At 48.5% G+C, this 15,737-nt stretch overlaps 1 protein-coding gene and 1 non-coding gene across 4 annotated transcripts; both read right to left on the minus strand.

Annotated features, from left to right (window-relative positions):
- CWF19L1 (CWF19 like cell cycle control factor 1) lies at positions 1-15,735 on the minus strand. Of its 3 annotated transcripts, XM_086751683.1 has the most exons (14): positions 15,674-15,735; positions 15,499-15,583; positions 14,943-15,021; positions 12,665-12,766; positions 11,664-11,878; positions 9,529-9,647; positions 7,813-7,897; positions 6,989-7,132; positions 5,062-5,173; positions 3,322-3,401; positions 2,167-2,376; positions 1,262-1,381; positions 327-424; positions 1-230 (listed from the first exon to the last, which is right to left on the minus strand). In XM_086751683.1, exons 1-14 carry the CDS (start codon positions 15,694-15,696, stop codon positions 86-88), a joined length of 1,617 nt encoding a protein of 538 aa, XP_086607809.1. In that variant the 5' UTR covers positions 15,697-15,735; the 3' UTR covers positions 1-85. The 3 variants fall into 3 exon arrangements, with proteins under 3 accessions (XP_086607809.1, XP_086607810.1, XP_086607811.1); XM_086751684.1 differs by lacking the exon at positions 15,499-15,583 and having other exon boundaries at positions 15,674-15,692; XM_086751685.1 differs by lacking the exons at positions 9,529-9,647; positions 12,665-12,766; positions 14,943-15,021; positions 15,499-15,583; positions 15,674-15,735 and having other exon boundaries at positions 11,664-11,718.
- On the minus strand, positions 1,551-1,693 carry LOC147600080 (small nucleolar RNA SNORA12). Its single transcript, XR_015259130.1, has one exon. It is a non-coding gene; the product is annotated as a small nucleolar RNA SNORA12 (small nucleolar RNA).
- Positions 15,736-15,737: the final 2 nt, after the last annotated feature.

A 15,737-nucleotide genomic window follows, 5' to 3' on the forward strand; every position in this document is an offset into this window, starting at 1 on the left:
CGCCGCCAAACTCCGCCTTTATTGCCGCGTCACCGCGCCGCCGCCCGCCCGCGCGTCCGGTGCCGCCGCCGCTCCAGCGCCGCCGTCAGGCCCGGAGGGCGAAGTCGAAGGGCTGGAAGTCGCGGCGGAAAGCGCGGGCCTGCGCCGCCTCCTCCGCCCGCTCCGCCGCGCACCGCCGCCAGTCCGCCCGCTGCGGGACCGCCAGCAGCGCCTCGCTCGCCAGCACCGCCCTGCAAGCACAGCCCCGCGTCACGTCGCGTCACGTCACGCCACGTCACGCCACGGCGCGGGAGGACGGGGGGGGGGGGGTGGGAAAGGCCACGCACCTGCCGAAATGCAGCGGGAAGCGACCGCGGATGCGGTGGAAGAGCTTCTCCCCCGTGTCCAGCTCCACGTAGAAGTAGGGGGTCCCCGGCTGCGCCACCTGCGTGGGGACAAGGCGGGGGGGAGTTGGGGTAGGGCGCGGTTTTCAGAGAAAAGCAGAGGGAGCATTTCTTTAGAGGGGACGCTCAGTGCAACCACCCCGCCGACGCCAAACTGCACCAGCGCCGACGTCGCGCTGCAACTCCATGAAGTGAGGGATCACTTTCCACTGAGATCATCATTTTTTTGTGGTTTCATTCTGCAACTACCACTACAGAGCTGTCAAATGAGACGGCCAGGCAGTTCTGATCTTTCTTACCCTGAGCAAGGTCATCCTGTACCAATACGGCACGTTTTTAGGGGAAGAGAAGCACGCGAGGAGACTACATTCACATTTCTCAGCTGAGAAATCGGCCTCTGACCTTGCCAACATGCGTTATGGACAGCTGTACGGCTTAGAAAGACAAGCATGCACATGCGCTATTTCTGGCTCGTGCTGCAGATCGGGGCTCCCTGTGACCACTGAGCACAAAAAAAAACCCCAAAACCCTATGTGACTACTGACTGATTTCTCTGATGTAACAGGAAGCTTTCTTTCAAATCCTTATTCACAGGAGCCTCAAACTACCTGATCTGCAGTGGCACTGAAAGAGGGCTAGCAGTTGGTATCAAAAGGAATGAATTCAGCAAGCCCCATGCATAGCTGGAAAAATTTTCAGATCAGCAGCGCATCCGTCGTTCACAGGAACTTTGCCCAGAGCAGAACATGCCTGGCTCATCTCCAAATCCAGTCTGCCACCAAGAGCCTAACACTACTACGCAAAGCAACCTCGGAGGGAAACAGCAGCCCAGACAGGACAGGGGGAAGGTAAAGAACAGGTGAAGTCTTGTCTCATACTTGCGTGATATCAGAGTGCTCTGGGATTTCTAATAATTCAATCTGCTGCTCCTGTGCCTGTGCAATAAAGGACTCTTTAATGTCTTCGGAAGTACAGCGATCCAACGGCACAGGAATCACCTGGAGAGGGAGGACAATGTTTCCGTAAAAAGAAAAAAAGACAAGTCAAACTGCTTGCAGGAAGCAATCAGTCCATCACTGGAGCTGGTATGCCCCTCAGTACCGCTCAGCATCATCAAACAAGACAGGTGAACACCTATCTGTACAGGCTTAAACTTATGAGATTTTTTTCTGTAGGAGCTGAACAAAAAGCTGAAAACTAAAAGCTTGAAAAAAGCTCACAGCGTAGCCATCTCCTTTCTGATCTCTGTGGTAGTTTAAGGCCGCTCTGACACCGTTACAGATCCGCCAAATACACAAACCACCACAATAAATCCCTGAATGACTGACATAAAAAAAAAAAAAAAAAAAAATCAAAGTGTTGGTACTGGTAGACGATGACCAGAGTTCTGCACACATCTTCAGATTTTCTGCCTACTTCAGTTACAAGTGCAAGCACCACAGTTTGTGTGCCAGTCTGAGCCGATCAGAATCAGAGCCAGGTCTTGCAACTCATCTGAAAACCTTGCGGGCTTTTTAATCAGTTCCACACAGGGAAAAGTTTTCCTCACCCACTCCACACAACCAACGTGGTGCTGCTGTCACAGGAAGAATTAAAGGACTGTGGCAGAACCAGCACATGGTTTTTGTTTTTGCTCTGGTTCTACCTGTGGGTAGGGCGACTTCTCTCCATACTCTGGGAAGGCACAAAATAAAGAGGGAAATCTGAAGGTGAGCTTTCTCTTTCAATTGATTTGCAGGTAAGTGCCAGTTTATGTTCTCCCAAGGTGACATTAAAACCATACCTGTAACTGCAGATGCTGACTCCTATAGTTTCTTTCAAACAGGACATATCTCTTTCCCTTGCTTCGGAAAAAGTCCTTTAGGGCATGTTTGTATTTGGTGACTTCTTCCACCACCTCTGAAGACAAGTCAACCACTGACTGATAGTGCCCAATAGGCAAAATCAAGACGTGATCGGGCAGTAGGCCACCCTTGGCCAGGGCCAGATAGCACTAGAACGAAACAACACGCACCAGTTACTTCCTGCAAGCAACACTTAGGAACCACACTGTGGAAATTTACTCTCTGACTGCATTACTGCATTCCAAGTATCCCCTAGCCTAGCGATTCTGTCTCAGAAACAGGAAAGTCTTCTTCTCTATGTCTCTTATTAGGTATTCTTTATTAGCAATTGATTAATGAATAGAAGAATGAGAGAGAGAGAGGGACTGCTAAAGGACCAAAAAAAAAAAAAAAAAAAAATCATTTGAATGCCAGAGAATGCCTTGTCTGCAGGAAAGCATCCGAGTGAACTTCACCACTGTGGCTAGAATTTCTTACTGTGACAAGAAAAACCACTTGAAAATTGTTAACAGCTTTTAAAAGAAGCCCGTGGACAAACCTGTCCCTGTAGTGGTTTGAAGTGGATTCTGCTGTACAGGAGCAGTAACTTTAAGCAAAGTGAATACACCAATGATTGAAATAACCTTCCAGATGTACTTTGAGATGTTAGCTTTAAAGCTATGTTACCTTCTGTTTAATCTCCATATGTAACAGAACTGGAACCAACCATCCCAGGGAGATCTGGCACAACTCCAGACCGTGCATCCTGCTGCCAAAGCAGGTCCCAGCTTACACCAAGTTCACACCGGGAAAGTTCTGCCAGATGGTAACACAGGCAAACCCCGAGGGCTGGCACAGCAAAATGTTCTCTGGCACTGTAGTGTGGCTCTGCTGCCGGAGCAAAACAGGGCCATGCTTCATTTTTTTAAAAGAGTTTATCTATATACTTAGGTCTTTTGTAGGGGAGATGCAAAGACACTGAAAACAAACCAACAGTTAGCTTCAAATAAAGTTTAGTTTCTTTAAGATTTAAAATTGGAGACCGATATTTTATATTGCCGTGTCTTGGCACAATTCTGTCGTCGTGTAGCAAAGAACGTGCTATGGATACTTACGTGCGTGCCAATACTGACAACCAAGTGCTTCTCAACTTCTGGGCTGGCAAGGCAGAACCAGCAGGGCCCCGTGGGCTGTGCTTTATTGGGAGAAGAAAGAGAAACAAGTGTTAGCACAAGGCTTATTTGTCAGAAGAAGGAACAGACCAAGACCTGGAAGAGCTGTTATTTTCCAGCCACCCTTCCCAGTCAATAAAGTGCTGAAGATGTCAGGAGGACACAGCTGTTGACAGCAGATGTAGTCACAGAACTGGCGTCTCTGGGAAATTCCAGCAAGAGAGGAAGTGGCGGCAGTCACACCCTTGCTGACTGCCATTCTCGTCAAGTGCTCTAATTTAATGGAAGAGCACTAATTCCAGGAATTTAGTGGTTACAGCTCACTAATAAGAAAGCACCAGTGAATTTAAACAAATCAAAATGAGATAAAATTACTGCACAGGTGCAGACAAGGACAAAAGCTGTAAAACACACTTGTCAGTTCTGCTCAAAACACCTAGATTCACACCCAAACTGCGACACCTGAGCTGGCTTTTAATGCAAGTCGATGGCATTGATAAGTGAGGCCTCTCCTTGGGGTCAAACACTATATTCACATCCTCTGCAGGCTGCATCTAGGAACAGACAAGCAGCTTTGCAAATGCAATAAAAATGACGGGGCTCTTCCAAGAACTGCAGGAAACCGAATGCCCAATGCAGGGGTTCATTTCTGAGCAAAATAGCGTAACAAGGCTCTCTTCTCATGACATCAAACTCCAGAAGACTTCAGAAATTATATGAATATGCACCACGGCACACTATGTCCTAGAGAAGCGGTGGGGGAAAACAAGAAGACTCCCACACGTTCTTTCATCAAAACTGACCGCCGTTATAGCCACTTGTGCCTCAGCAGGCACGGACAGAGGAACGACACTGCGCTCATTTCAGCATAAAGTAATTTACCCCATAGAACTGTTCACGCAAAGACTATGCAGAAGGTTTGGAAATCTAATAAATAAAAACCAAGCAACTTGGTCTCTGGTAACAAAGGCAACCGGACTCTTCTACCCAAGGCATTTCTGAAGACTGTCTCCTTACCCACCGGCACTGGGAAAGCTTTCACAGAAACAGAAGGGGAGGCCGACAACTACATTGGCACTTTAAGCCCAGATTTATTTATAACGGAGACCAACATTTCTAGAGATAGATGTATGCAATAACACTGTCACTGAGAAGGCACAAACCTTAAAGATTTCATTTCCATTTCTCCAAGTTCGGCAAACTCTAATGAGATTTATAGCACAGAAATACAGAGGTAACAGAAGGGCTTCCTCCCTTCCCCGTTCATTAACGCTTCGTGAACTCACGGCACAGAACAACTCAAGTGGTGTTCCAAGAACTCATGAGCATGGTGATCCAGCCTCTTGTAGTCCCTCTGAAGGGAAACATGCTGCTTTGTGAAACTGCCTGCTGTCACATTCAGAAGCCAGTCTGGCTCAGAGGGTAAACAGCATCAGCCCAACCACCACAGATCCAACTAGCCTGGATCCAAAACTAGACTTTTGACTTTTCTTTCACCTATTGATTGTCAGGTTTGTAGGAAACAAGGGACCCTTCGATCCTCTGTATTGCCACAGCATTTAGTATGGTGACAGAGCACGTTGGCAAGCTGACCTATACAGCTCAACAGCTTGAGAAAAATGAAGAGTATGATGGTCCAACGCTTCAAGGGAGAGCTCAGGAAAAAAATAACCACATACTTACGGGGTTTTTTGGCTTGCTTAGTTTGAGAGTTCTCTCTGTCTTTCCCATCTAAGGGACGTTTCTTTCCCTGATGCTTGTTCAAATCAAAGAAAAACTGACAAGCTGGTTCTTCCTGTTTAGAAAATGAAAACCGAAGCCCATTATAACTGCATCACAGAGTGTCACGGCATATACAGGAATTTGCTTTTTCCTGAAGAGATGTGTAACCACTTTTGAAAAGCATCAGCTGAGAAAGCATCAGTACCCTGGAACAGAACAAATGGACCTCTCCCAGTAACGCAGCAGACTTTGCCTGACTGGATACACAGCCTCAGCCAGGGAACAGGTTCTGGGAGAGCTGCCCCAAATTGCTATGTACACCCATTTAGCCTCGTGCTGAACATTCAGAATTGCTTGATTTTATGGATTGTTCAAATCTCTCTTGCACTAGACAGCTAGTGACAAAATAATGTCTTTACTTCTTAGTGATAGTAACGTCCCAACAGACTCACACAGAGGCTGAAGGCATTGGACTGAGTTGTCATGTATGGCAAAGCGCCACTAGAAGGCTTTAAAGCTGCGCAGGAAAGCACTTGGGAAGAGACAGCAAAGAGCAGGGCTGCTCCTGCCAGTTTAGCTTGGCTCCCACACAGGAGCACAACTGCAGTCTAAACCCCAGCTTTAAATGGCTCTGCACAGGGAAATAATCCGAGTTTCTACACCAATGGATGCAATCCACTTGTCTGATGATCAGATTGCGAAGTTGGCAACTTCAAAGCTTCTGACACCCAATAGCTTGGTGCTCAGGCCCCGGGAAGGAACCCTTCTGCCCTCAGGCGGCAAGCAATCGATATTTAAAGGAGCACAAAGGTGGTAACTTAGGACACTTGAGAAAAAAAAACAAAACAAAACAACACAGTACCCAACACCTAGCTCACCAGCACTGTGAGATATGGTAGAAATGCAACATCAGAAAAAGTAGACTGCTGACTACTCGGGTGCTAAGGGAGAAAACTGGGGGCCAACTGCAAAGGAGTGATTTGTAGTCTACAAGCTTAGAAAAAATATGACCATGCGTGCTGAGGAGCCCAGTGGGGACAATCTTGACAAGCAAGCAGATCTAACTACAGCATCACCATTCAGACCTGCAGGAAGAATCACAGAATGGTTTGGGTCAGAAGCGACCTTCAAAGGTCCACCCAGTCCAACCCCCCTGCAAGGACCAGGGACATCTCCAACCAGATCAGGTTGCTCAGAGCCCCGGCCAACCTGGCCTGGAATGTTTCCAGGGATGGGGCATCCACCACCTCTCTGAGCAACCGGGGACAGTGTTCCACCACCCTCAGCGTAAAAAAATTCTTCCTTATGTCCAGTCTGACTCTACCTCCCTCTGTTTTAAAACCACCACCCTTCATCCTGTCACAACAGGCCTTGCGGAAGAGTCTCTCCCCACCTTTCCTGCAGACCCCTTTAGGCACTGGGAGGCTGCTCTGAGGTCTCCCTGGAGCCTCCTCTTCTCCAGGCTGAACAGCCCCAGCTCTCCCAGCCTGGCCTCACAGGAGAGGTGCTCCAGCCCTCTCATCATCTGCGTGGCCTCCTCTGGACCCTCTCCAACAGCTCCATGTCCTTCTGATGCTGGGGGCTACAGAGCTGGATGCAGCGCTGCAGGAGGGGTCTCACCAGAGTAAAGGGGCAGAATCCCCTCCCTTGACCTGCTCGCCACGCTGCTGGGGATGCAGCCCAGGATGCAGCTGGCTTAAAAAGGGGCAAACTGTAACAAACTCCCATGCATTTCATCTGTACAATTTGGTTGATGCAAATAGTTGAGAGAGAACCATGAGGTGTTTTGGAAAGAAACACTCCAAGGTTAAAGCCAAACACTGTTCTAAGCTCCCTGAATACAGGGAGTGAAACCAGGGCACACACACGGGGAAGGCGGCAGCGGTACCTCTGCAGACAATGGTGCTTTGGTCTTCTGTGCTGCCTCCTTCTGCGATTTTCGGTATGGATTTTCGGTGACGTCCTGTGGCTGTTTCACCAGCTCTGCAGGGTCCATCAAGCTCATTGGCACAATGCTGAAGGCGTAGAGATACTAGAAAAAAAACCAGACTGCTCAAATGCAAGAAGCTTTTGCCATGACTGCAATCCTAAACAGGTCTGATGTGAACTAAACCACCCCCCCAAAATGGTAACACACAACAGCACTGCAAGAACTCAGCAAATCAGTGTTTAAGCTAAGGCAGGACATGAAAAACACACTGTCTGTGGCAGTCTCACACCCAATGCAATAAAGAATTTATGGAGTGCTCTCAAGTGCCTCACTCCTTTCACTTTAAGGAAACATCTTTTGGGTTAAAAAAACCCAAACCAGCCCCTTCCTGCCCCAGAATTTAGTTATTTTCAGTGATTTGTAAGGGCTCCTTTGGAATTTTGCTTCCTTCTTAAAGCAGGCCATCCGAACAGAAAATACGTAAAGCAGCTGAGGAAGAGGAAGGAATGGCAGCTTTCTAACTACTTTCCTCTGCAGCTGTATTTGCAGCTAAATGCCATATGACCAGGTCGAAAAGAACAATAGTGTCTCAGAACACATTTTGCAGCCCTTACCCTTCTGACATCATGGGCAAATGGTATCTATTACTCAAGCGAGACAGAACCCCCCCATATCAGTCAAGCCTTTATGCGATCAACGCTGTCCTCTAGCTAGCCAAAGCTGGGCTTACCACCCGATTACTTATATTTGAGAAAAGAAGAAAGATTTGAGGGTGTCAGCACCTTTTTCTTGCTTGTATTGCCAACATCAGCAAGTGCAATAAACCTGCTCACGTGCTGTGGGGTCTCCTGTAGCACTGTGTGGTTTCTGTAAGGAAGGAAGACATTATTGTACTGACGTATACAATATTGAAAAAGACAGTGGGAAAACCGTGTGTCCTCCACGAAGCTGCTCAGGCATCGCATGAGCCACACACAGTCTTTGACGAAGAACAAGGAGGCTTGAGGACAGACAGACTCACGCAAACAGCTGCACAGACCAAAATGACATCTCATTGCAGCCCAAATACAGAGAGGAGAGGACAACACAGTAGTCTGAAAGCAGCTACCCCTTTAAAGCATTTCCTGTGGAAAGGATAACAATCTTACCCAAGGTTAACACAGCCTTAGTTTTATTTCTAGGTTGTTCTGACACCTACCTTGTATCACTAGTCACGGTTCATATACAACGTTATGACAGCAGACACCAGTCTCCTCTCCACACAAGAGATTTTCCACGATACATTTTCAGAAACACACCTCTGAATTGGGCTGAACACTTTTTAAATGTGACTAAGGGCAACTAACCAGGCACCAGGTTCACAGCAGTGTACTCGGACAAGTGTTGTCAGCAATGGCACAATTTTCAAGTCAACAGGAATTATGGTAATAAGATGCAACTGAGAAACAATCTTGACCCTGTTTTGGTGCTGGATGACTTCATAAAATTATTTACAAATTGTCCTCCTGGGTTCTTTAAAAATTGAACTGTTATTAGAAAATAAATTAGATTTAAAATAAAATAAATGATGGACAGTGGGATAGAGTGCATGCTCAGCAAGTTCATCGACGACACCCAGCTGTGTGGTGCCATCGACACGCTGGAGGGGAGGGATGCCATCCAGAGGGACCTTGACAGGCTGGAGAGGTGGGCCTGCCAACCTCATGAAGTCCAACCAGGCCAAGTGCAAGGTCCTGCACCTGGGTCATGGCAATCCCAGGCACAAATCTAGGCTGGGCAGGGAATGGATTGAGAGCAGCCCTGAGGAGAAGGACTTGGGAGTGCTGGTGGATGAGAAGCTCACCATGAGCCGGCAATGTGCACTCACAGCCCAGAAAGGCAACTGCATCCTGGGCTGCATCAAAAAGTGCATGGCTAGGATATTAATGGAGGTGATTCTAGCCCTCTGCTCCGCGCTGGTGGGACCCCACCTGGAGTACTGTGTCCAGCTCTGGAGCCCCCAACATCAGAAGGACGTGGACCAGTTGGAGAGGGTCCAGAGGAGGCCACGCAGATGATGAGAGGGCTGGAGCAGCTCTCCTGTGAGGCCAGGCTGAGAGAGCTGGGGCTGTTCAGCCTGGAGAAGAGGAGGCTCCGGGGAGACCTGAGAGCAGCCTCGCATTGCCCAAAGGGGGCTGCAGGAAAGATGGGGAGAGACTGTTCAGCAGGGCCTGGTGGGACAGGACGAGGGGTGATGGTTTTAAAACAGAGGGAGGTAGAGTCAGACTAGACATAAGGAAGAATTTTTTTACGCTGAGGGTTGTAGAACACTGGTCCAGGTTGCCCAGAGAGGTGGTGGATGCCCCATCCCTGGAAACATTCCAGGCCAGGTTGGCCGGGGCTCTGAGCAACCTGATCTGGTTGGAGATGTCCCTGGTCCTTGCAGAGGGGTTGGACTGGGTAGAAATTTGAAGGTCCCTTCTGACCCAAATTCTATGATTTCACATAGTGTTACAAACCTGTACGGAAGTCTTTCATAATAGGTCTTCTCCAGGGCAGCAAAGTGGTACCTTGGTTTGAGACTTGCAGCTAGATCAGACACTAACTTGGAGCCACATTTCTTGGTATCGATCTCTCCCTTCAAAATACAAACCAAGTGTTACTGAAACAACTCTGTCAGACTGAAGTGAAAAGAAACAGTTTTATACAGAACTGCATGCTGGAAATGAGGAGACTGAGTATAGTGGTCACCATTCCCTGGATGTGGGGAAAAAAAAAAAGCCAAAGAGGCTTGATCTCTTATTGCCAACCAGAGCCTACTACTTTATTCCATTCTGGGTACTCAGGGTTTGCATCCACTTGTTTCATCAATCCAAGTTTGTCATAGTTTTCTTCTCTTGGTCTTGTGAAGCCAGGGCAGCACAGAGTGAGCCTGGCAAACACCAACAGATGTCCAAATCCTTGAGACAAGTTTTGGCCACAAGCCCAGAGTGCCAAAGCCTCCGTGCACGAGTCAAGCAGAAAGGAAAGCCCTGAGGTTTCCTTTGGAAGCATAATTTTGTCCCATGCCTATCCCTGAGAAGTCAGTGCAAAACAGAATACAACCAAAGAGCAGACTTCAAACCATTTCCTTGGATGAAGGATCTTCCTGCGCTACCTTTTCCCCACTAGCCTTAGACTGAGAAGTGAGGTAGAGAAGGAAAAGGGCAGGGAAGAGAGAAGTTCAGAAATAGCCTACGCCTGCTACCTGTAACTTGTTATCTTTGGAAAAAGCACCGAAAACGAGAGTCTTACCTGGCAGGCATCTGTCACACTCCTTCGCTGCAGCAGCCGGGCAGGCACTAACCTATCCTCAGAAAGCAGTTTTCCTCCCTGTGCTCCCTCCTGCTGCCCTTGCAGCAGGCATGTCAGAGGGGAGCTCAGCAGCACCTGCACTGAGTGCTGCCTGCTTCCAGCCCCACTGAAAACAGCCAGAGCTACCAAGCATCTCAGGAAAAGGAAACCCACAGACTTCTTCAGGGAGTCAATTCTCATCCATGCGACCTAGCTCCTCACATCGCACTTGCTCAAAGAGAAACTTCAGGTGACAAAGAGCAAGAGACCTAATTGTTCATTCATCAAACTTCCTGCTTTATTTGAGTGACGAGATTTCAGAGTCTCAGTGCAGAAGGGAATCTTCAAGACAGATTACTGAAATCACCAGGTCATAAAGTACACACTCCAACAAGATGCATATTTTAATATAATAACTATTAATACACTCCGCTGTTAATCCAGTTGAGTACATTCTCAGAAAATCCATTCCGAGGAAAGCCAAGTGTGGAATGATACACTGAACAGAGAATCTCCATGGGAATTTCAACACCAAAGTTTTCTTTTTAAGCCAGAACATCCCTACAACTTGTTTCTCTCCAACTCCCTAGGCTAGTGGGGTTGTTTTCTCTTTTTTTTTTTTTCTGGGAGGGGGTGGCGGGGGCAAGGAGAGATAAGGGAGGGTTCTTTATGCTTTTAGACTGAGGATAGTATCTCTTTTTGGATGTCGGCAGATATTAACAGGAAGCAAAAAGCATACTTTTGCCATGGTTTGTGGCCTTGCTCTCCAGGAAGGTTTCAGATCACCTGATCTTATGACAGGAAAGTCACTTCTGCTGAGGAACATTAACAACAGAAAACTGGACACAAATGAAACAACATCCTCAAAATCTAGGCAGAGGAAGAACCATACCATTTACTACAGCTGACTGATACATATGAAAATAAACACCAAAACGCTGTAAAAGTTTTGAAGCGGGGAGAACGAACGACTTAATGTCAAGTCGTATTGAAGATGCTTAGAGGACAGCATTCCACATCAGAGACCAGCAGCATTGTTCCACAGCAACAGCAACCAACTGAATTCAGAGCAATGTCTGCGATCAGATGAAAGCTACTGACTCTGATTTTTCAGGCAGGGACAGATAAAACACCCTGAAGCTTCCCAAATCCCCCTCCCCACTGGTGATTCTTCTCTGAAGAACCAGGACATCCGCTGTACATTTTTACTCTCAGCTTTCCCAAGCACTCAGAGATGGCCCAGATTGCCACAGCAAGCAGAAAGGCAATTCTTTGTTAAATCTATCTGGAAACCCATTTCATCAGCAAACAGAACACTTACCGCACTGTTGGCAAAAGTCCCCACGCCTCTGGGCCAGGGGGACGTCAGCAATATATCAACACCTTTGAAGTCTGGGGTTGATAACAAAGATGCTTTTAATTCTGCCACATCCTTTGCGCTAAAACTGTAGGCAGGAGCTGGCTCATCCTGGGACTCGGTACCACTTAGGTATGCAATCTGCAGTCCAGAAGTACCACTGTAAAGTCCTCGATGGCCTGCATTAACACACAGAGAGGCACACATTTGAGATGTAGGCGTCACAAGTAATCTCTTAGTTGCATCATGGACAGAGGACCAGATTCAGCAAGACTGTCTTACTTCTACTGAAACTATCCTTACAGACAGCTCATTTTCTGTGCCCATAAACTGCAGCAGAGACGTGTTTTAGCGCAATGGCTGAAACAATGAAGGAGCTGTTCAGACAACCCCCAGTCTTCTCTTCTCTCCTGCTCTCTTGCTTCCCAAAAATCAATGCACATCAAAAGCTCAGCATGAAGGCTGAGCAAAAAAAGCCAAAGCAAGTGCCTTTACTTGTTACATTTTTTTGTCAGGTGGCACTCTAGAAAGAAACTATTTTTTTCTTTCAACTTTGCTACAGCTTCATTACCTTTAAAGATGACACTTCTTATGTCTGCTACACCAGCACAGCCTCAGAGCATAGCAAAATCACTTCAAGTAGGAAACCTTCCCCAAGGTTTCCCTACAAAGATGGACATGCTATTGGAATAAGACATTCTCAAAGGAAAGGCTTTTTCAACCACTCTTCCTTTTGGTTAGCAAGTTCAGTGTCAGAAAGTAACAAAAAGGCAGGGTTCTTCTTCACATTTTACAGAGCAGATTTCAACATAGAGCTCAACTCTAGTCTGAACCCCAGCATAAGAAATGCCACCTTAAAGTTTCCAGAAAAAGGGCAGACTTTGAAGTGGGAAGATCAGAAAGCGTTCATGAAAGCACCACTGGACAAATGCCCACCCCTTATTACAAACCACCTGCAGCCATACCTAAGTAAGTGATGTTCTCAGCTAATTCGCAGCCACTGACATCTGGAAAATAGCTCATGGTCTCTTGGTCATTAGCACCAAGCACGTAGGTTGGTATTGGAGCTGAGGAAGAAAACCACACACATGTAGTCTGCTTTAATTCAAGTACATTAGCACAAGTTCAGATTTACTAGGAACTGCAGCAGGTCACATCCATTCTATAGACTCTAACACCACTCCTTTGCAGTGTGCCGAGGAGCAAGGAGCAAAGCACAAGAAACCTTCCTTCAAAATAAGTCCCTAGGCCTGCTGTTCCCACAGAAGCATACAGCACCAGCCCATAACACCCTCTGCTTTCACTACAACTCGCTCCACCGCCTACATAAGATCAGCTCCAAAATGATCCATAGCCCTAAAAACGTGGGTCTTCCCTAGGGCAAAGCTAAGTGAATACCAGAGCACAGGGACACCTGGTGAGTCAGTTTAAGCTGATCTAAATTTGTATGGCTATTGAAAAACAGCAAAAGCTCAAGTTCATCAGCTCTTTGATTCACTTGGTAGAAGAACTTGCTGCATGTCTTCACCTAGAACTCGTCGATATAATAAAAAGCAGCAATGGGAAGTACCAGTTTTAATTTCTCTAGGGCTAGGTGATCAATAAAAATTGATTTCTCCAAATAGCATAAGTCAAATGTTTTCAAGCTATTAAAAGTTAGAAAAAGCAATGACTGATATCAGAGACACCTCCTGTAGATTTCCTGGCAGATCAGTACACCACTAAGCTGGTCAGCAGGTCCCACATTTCTCACTGAATAAAAACCAGCAATAACTTCCCGTTTAAGAAGGGAGAGCAGCAGCAATGCAACAGCTCTTCTACAACTGTTGTCAGACTGCTGCTTGAAGTTCCAGCTCCCAGACACAGGAAATTGCTTTCAGTTGCAGAGCAGGGTTTGAAAACTTTATGAAAGGCTTAAAACCAAAGTGACGTGACACAAATCCTGTTTGTACCTATGTGCGTAGAGGTGAGGTTATAAGCTACAGATTTTTTCAACAGTTCAAAGGGTAAAGACAACTCAAGTGAGGATGAACAAAAACGCACCGGTCCAGGGAAGACTTTGCTGTTAACACCCACTCTTCTCCCTGCACGTGCAGGAGAGCTTCCCCAGGGAGTGAAGTTTAAACCAGTACCAATTCTCCTTGTATTCTCACAGCGGCAGCAACATAAGGCAGCATGCCTCGCCACGGTCAGTCCTCAGCCACAAGCAGCAAACAGGACAGTCTTCATCCGGCCGGCTCACACAGATGCACAAACAAGCGGGGGATAACTGGGGAGTGACGCAGCAGCAGAGAGGAACTGGAAAGTAAGAGTCCCAGCTCCTTTCTGGCTGGCCTCACGCCTGGGGTGAGAGCCAGGGTAGCGCTGAAGAGGATAGAGGAATGCCACAAATGCTTGTGAGGTAGCATCTCCCTGACAAGAGGGGTGTGGAAAGAGGCAGAGAAGTTCAGATAGGACTTTTCATATCCATGACTGGGAAAATGTCTTCAGCACAAGGAGGGGACGGAGGATTAATGGGCAAACCCTGCTCCTTTGGAAAGCCTTCTGATCTCCGCAGGTGAAGAACCACCAGCCCACCAGCACCTCTGCTTTCCCATTTCTCCTTGGGCCTCAATGCAGGGAGGGGCAGCTACACGCTGCAGAGAGGCCTGTGGTGGAAGCATGAAGGTGGGCGCAAGCATGGAACAGCTGGGAATTTCTGCGAGGGAAACACCAGGAGTGGCAACAGAAGGGCTACGCACTGGCAAGCTGCTGCGATTCCACGTGTAAACATCTACATACAACTTCTCTGGCTACTTGGGTTGTGAAAACAAGGACCACCCCACCGCAGGCTGAAACTGTAAGGAGGTGATGGTAGGAACAGAAGTGGAGCCATAAGAGAAACAGGCAAGGAGAGAGAAGACCCTGACACCGATCAGCACCACCCTGCATCTCTCCTACGACTGCAAACAGCGCTGGCCAGATGACCCAGGCACAGGCCTTGACACCCAATTTGCGGGCACGTGGGCACCCAACAGCGTGCACGTGGGCACCCAACTTCGTGCTCCCAACAGCGTGGCAGAAACGAATTCTATTTTAAACCAAACTCATCCTTCCCTCGTGTGTGGAGTTTTTCTACTTTCTGCTTTAGCACAACATTGTTTAACTGCAACTTCTGAATTCAAAAGCACGCTGCAACAAGACAGCGAAGCGAGTTGTGAAACAGTGCAATCACAATGTCTGGAGCCACAATGCCTTCCTTACCTTTCTTGGCCCCCGTGCGATACTCTGCCCATTCTGCTTCTGAAGTAGAGCCAAAAAAATTCCCGACGCACAAAAGCATCTGAAAACGTTGGATAAAGTGAGAGTTGCCCGGCTGAGCAAAGGCACGACACGTGCAACTTTTTTGCCGCTGTGCCGTATTCTCACAACGTGGCAGCGTACATCCCTTCTGCAGCGTTTCGTGTGGCGTGGGAGAGTTTTTACCTTTTACCAAACCTCTGCATTTATCTGCACCCAGTGTTCAACGTGGAACAGCAACGTCAAGGGGTTTAAGCGGAGCACAGAGTGGCTGCTCCCCACGGGTGGGGTTCAGCCTCTCCCAACGCCTTGGTGCTGGCCAGGGAAGGCTGGGGGTTGCGGGGCCCCCCCGAGGAGGGCCTCAGCCCGGGCCCCCGGGCGCGGCGCGTCCCCTCCCCGCCAAACCCACCCGGCAGCTCCTCCCGCGTCACCCCGGGCCTGAGCCACCCCGTGACCCCTGCTCACCCGTGGGACGGGCGCGGAAAACCCACGCGGGACACCCTCCCCCCCCAAGCCTTACATCGAAGCCGCCGCTCTTGCCCTGGATGGCCCGGACCCGCCCGAAGAGCGTCTCCAGCCGCCCCTCCACGTCGCCACACGCCAGCCTGCGGGACACGGCGGGGCGTCAGCGGCCGCCGCGCCACGGCCACGGCCCCGCCACGCCCCCGCCCCAGTCCCCGTCCGGCCGCACTCACACACGCAGCGGCGCGGCCGCCATGGCGGAGACACCGGACACGGAAACCCCGCCGTCGCTTCCGG

The sequence above is a fragment of the Chlamydotis macqueenii genome, chromosome 7 (genome assembly GCF_036417535.1).
Source record: "Chlamydotis macqueenii isolate bChlMac1 chromosome 7, bChlMac1.mat, whole genome shotgun sequence".
NCBI classification, from domain to species: domain Eukaryota; kingdom Metazoa; phylum Chordata; class Aves; order Otidiformes; family Otididae; genus Chlamydotis; species Chlamydotis macqueenii.